At 39.3% G+C, this 4,662-nt stretch overlaps 1 protein-coding gene across 2 annotated transcripts in view; it reads left to right on the plus strand.

Moving 5' to 3' along the window:
• Positions 1–3,041, plus strand: part of LOC107708144 (guanine nucleotide-binding protein G(s) subunit alpha-like) — a 37,592-nt gene extending 34,551 nt beyond the window's left edge. For both annotated transcript variants that reach the window (XM_016512304.1, XM_016512305.1), the window contains exons 7-12: positions 621–694; positions 892–950; positions 1,252–1,372; positions 1,538–1,668; positions 1,804–1,871; positions 2,507–3,041. In XM_016512304.1, coding sequence (XP_016367790.1) covers positions 621–694; positions 892–950; positions 1,252–1,372; positions 1,538–1,668; positions 1,804–1,871; positions 2,507–2,653 — 600 coding nt within the window. In that variant the 3' untranslated portion in view covers positions 2,654–3,041. The remainder of the gene's footprint in view (positions 1–620; positions 695–891; positions 951–1,251; positions 1,373–1,537; positions 1,669–1,803; positions 1,872–2,506) is intronic.
• Positions 3,042–4,662: the final 1,621 nt, after the last annotated feature.

A 4,662-nucleotide genomic window follows, 5' to 3' on the forward strand; every position in this document is an offset into this window, starting at 1 on the left:
GGCTTGTGACCGTCACGTTGACTGCCAAGTAAATGATACTGTCAAGGTCCAGAAAAGTATGAAAAGCATCGTCAGAATAGTCCATCTACCATCAGTGGTTCAATCTGAATTTTATAATGCGACGATAATACTTTTTGTACGTGAAGAACACAAAAATAATGACTTTATTCAATAATTCGTCTCCTCTGTGTCTCCCTCCAAAATGGCGCTACGGTGATACGGAGAGACACAGAGGAGACGAATTGTTGAATAAAGTCATTATTTTTGTGTTCTTTGCGTACAAAAAGTATTCTAGTCGCTTCATAAAATTCAGATTGAACCACTGATGGCAGATTAACTATTCTGATGATGCTTTTCATACTTTTCTGGACCTTGACAGTGTAATTTACTTGGCAGTCAATGTGACAGTCACAAGCCTCCCGGTTTTCATCCAAAATATCTTAAATTATGTTCCGAAGACGAACGAAGCTTTTACTTGTTTGGAACGACATGGGGGTAAGTGATTAATGACAAAATTTTCATTTTGAGGTGGAGTATCCCTTTAAGAGGCATCGTTCTCATTGTGTCTGATTTAAATGTAACTTTGAACTCTTCCCACCTTTGTTGCCTCTGTCTCTCAGGACTTGCTCAGATGCAGAGTTCTGACTTCTGGGATCTTTGAGACAAGATTCCAAGTGGACAAAGTTAATTTTCAGTGAGTTTGACCGAGAGGCCTTCATGAAACTTTTCACAGATTCACAGTGCTACGTTTGCATGTATTTTCATATCCATAGTCAACCTCAATCATTTTCACAAATTAATAGTAATAATAAGTGCTTAATGTGAACAGGACCATGTCAAAATGTCTGTGGCTGCCTAACTGATGAGTTTCCTCTTTTTTTTTCTCTGCAGTATGTTTGATGTTGGCGGACAGAGAGACGAACGCAGGAAATGGATCCAATGTTTTAATGGTGAATGTTGTGCTTTTATTACTTTAAAAATATTATTATTAATAATAATAATGTAAGGACCGTCAATAATGGCTTTTGAATGCTGATATCAAAGGGAAGGTATAATTTTATAATAATGTAAAATACAGTTTAATTATACATGCAATTTAATAATGTTAAATTCAGAATGCACAAAAAATTATATTTAAATATTTATTTGATCTATTCACTAAGGTTATTAGTCTGGCCAATATGTTGGTTTATTAATTTCTTGTAATTAAGGAATAGTTTTATGATGGATTGTCTTTCTCTCTTGTTACAGACGTGACAGCCATCATTTTTGTGGTAGCCAGCAGCAGTTATAACATGGTGCTCAGAGAGGACAATCAGACCAACAGACTCCAGGAGGCACTTAACCTGTTCAAGAACATCTGGAATAACAGGTAACCTTTGGACGCCTAAAACACGCTGACACATGTAAAAAGAGGAGGGCTTAATAGGAGTATACTACTGTGCCACTCACATTTTCTTCAGACAATGTGAAAGTCTAGTTTTATGGTCATCTTTTTTCCCACAACTCTTAATCTTTTTCTCTACTCGCTTTCCAGGTGGCTTCGAACTATTTCTGTCATTCTGTTCTTAAACAAGCAGGACTTGCTGGCGGAGAAGGTTTTGGCGGGAAAATCTAAAATTGAGGATTACTTCCCAGAGTTTGCACGCTACACTACACCAGATGATGGTCAGTAAAATAAAATAATGATTTTTAGTGATTGTAGTGATTATCAAATGATTGTATTAATCTAAAGCACAGTAGTAATCCAGTGTTGGTTATCACGCCATCAGTGTTACTAACAAGATACTTTCTTTCTAACAGCAACACCAGAGCAAGGGGAAGATCCGCGAGTTACGAGAGCAAAATATTTCATCCGAGATGAGTTCTTGGTGAGTCTGGTTCTTCTATGGCACCAAAATCATCATGGCAACCCATCACCCTGTGTCTTAAACTATGGCATTGGTTTTTTATTATTTAAAAATACACTACAATTCAAAGGTTTTGGCATCAGTCAGTATTTTTTTAATTAATACTTTTATTCATCAAGGATGCATTAAATTGTTTGTGACAGTAAATACATTTCTATTGTTACAAAAGATTTCTATTCCCTATAAATGCTGTTCAGTTTTTGTTTATATTTCCACAAAAATATTAAGCGGCAACTGTTTTAAACATTAATAATAATAAACATTGTTTTCTGAATTTTCACAGAAATTTATTACATTTTAAAATAAACTCAAATAAAGAGAACAGTTATTTTAAATTGTAATAATATTTCACGATATTATTGTTTTTAGTGTATTTTTGATCAGTGCAGCCTTGGTGAGCATAAGAGGCTTGTTTCAAAAATCTTACCGATCCTAACCAGTAGTGTTATTATATAAACTCATATATATAAAGGGATATTTAAGTGGATATTTTTTATTTGAATTGAAGAGAGTCACTTACATTGCAGTTTAAATCATGTCTTGTTGCCGGTTCTAATAAAATTACCTTCTGTTTTTTTGTTGTTTTGTCTATTTAGAGGATCAGTACAGCGAGTGGAGACGGACGGCACTACTGCTACCCCCACTTCACCTGCGCCGTGGACACGGAAAACATCCGCAGAGTGTTTAACGACTGCAGAGACATCATCCAGCGCATGCACCTACGACAGTACGAACTCTTGTGATCGCAGCAGGGATGACGGGACGCAAACTCACCACCTGAACTTTCTTTAGGCCCCCCTGCCCTACATCACGCCCCAATATCAAATCACAAACTGATGAGTCCCCACCTCTTACACACACATGCATATTATATGTATATATACACACATACACATACGGACACGCATACACACACATGGCCTTTCTCCATCCTGAGTGACTAGGGGCTGGGGCAAGGGGACGCACTGTTACTAATGAAAGCGTGGCTGTGATATCTGGCAAAAAGACTTGTTAACACAGCCAAGGACTACCGATGTTAATAAAAAGAGAGAGAGGAAAACAAAACATGTGGGGGGGGGAGAAAAAAAACTGTCCAGGACTGCTCAGGACAAGGAAGCCATTTCGTACACATACAGATACAATGTGTCCAGCTAAACTCCTTACCCGTAGTCTTATGTATGTTACATGTCAAACTTGTCTTTTTCCCGATCATATGCCTAAACACACGTTACTTATATTGATGCGCACGCACAAGACATACACACGCTATTCTTATCCTCCACCGTTTTGGTCCTGTTGAACGTTTAGTGCCGGTGCGAGCCTGGCGCATCCCCCTCACCTTTTCCCCATTTCCCAAAACCACATCCCACCCCCAAAGGTGGACAGACCCCCCCTGGAGGAGAGCAAAATGACGGACCGTACGTTAAAAAACAAAACGAAACAAAAAACAATGTAGAGCAAAATGTCTTTTTTCCCCTCAACCAAAAACGGAGGGTTTGGAGCATTTACTGCCCCGGGTTGCTTTGCGTGTGGAGCAGAGAATGACTTGAACACAAGACCCATCACATGACTCGCTTCTCAAGATGCATCGCAGGAGAGGCGAGCGCATGCAATGCTAGATTCATGCAGAACAGTGAACTTAAATGCAGTGCAAAAAAATCCAAACTATATAGGAGATTTATTATTCCTATAATAATACAACCCTTTTCTGTTTGTTAGTTTCCCCAGTTTTTGTGTCGGTGTGTGCAAATATGCACCATTTTAAACCTCCTGTTTTCCCAGTTGCTCTCTCCTGTTTTCCGAGTGTCATTCCTCTCTCTCACTCTCTCTCGTTCTTTCTCCTCCCCTCATCTTTCTCTCTCTGTCTCCTCCCTGCTGCAAAAATCTTGTACACTGACACGTGGGGACTTCATCAGACCGAGGGTAAGACCAGGTAATGGCGCGAGACATGAGAAGGACATTTAACGGATGGCCTAGTCGCTCTCCCCCCTTCCTCCCCTCCGACTTCCTCTCCTCCCCTTTAGCCTGGCTTTTGGTCTGTCTTTTGATTTCTCTGCTGGATCATTATTCTTGTACAGACTGTAAAATGTATTATTTTGTACAACTTTATTGAAGAAAAAAGTAACTTGTAGAAGCTCCCTGTGCCTTGATCACGACTGTACGTGTAAAATGAGCTAAGATGTAAGTAAGATATGTTTCATTGCGCTGTTTGGTTCTGCCCTGCCTCTGTCGATTCCCTTGAACTCTGACCCTCCCGACCCCCTCCTCAATCGCCTGTTTGCTCTTCAGACTCTGGGTGGAAGTTGCCTCCCTCACCCCTTTTTGTGCCGATCTGGAACCGGCCTCCCCGTACAACTTAAGAACGGAAAACTTATGATACCAGTGTCAGATCGGCGACCGAGTGCAACTTTTACTGACAATGCTTATCAGTGGAGTTTGGGGGGAGCTGCTGTCTGTCACGTCCCCTTCCCACCTTTGTTTTTTTTTTCATTCGTTTAACCTGCCTCTGGTTTGTTTTAGGATCAAGACAAAACGCCTGATGCTGGGTAGTACAAAGCAAGAAACATTATATACAGTATATATAAATATATATTTATGTGTAAATATATTATTTATATATATATATTTGTTTGCTTTTTACAGGTTTTCTTTGCCTTTTTTGGTCTGCGACAACAATAGTCAACATTTTTAGAGGCAGGGTGTGGGGCTTTTTTGTTTTTTTCCTTTTTTTTTTTTTTTACATTAAACTTTA

This window comes from Sinocyclocheilus rhinocerous, unplaced genomic scaffold (genome assembly GCF_001515625.1).
Source record: "Sinocyclocheilus rhinocerous isolate Xijiao unplaced genomic scaffold, SAMN03320098_v1.1 scaffold113, whole genome shotgun sequence".
In the NCBI taxonomy this organism is placed as follows: domain Eukaryota; kingdom Metazoa; phylum Chordata; class Actinopteri; order Cypriniformes; family Cyprinidae; genus Sinocyclocheilus; species Sinocyclocheilus rhinocerous.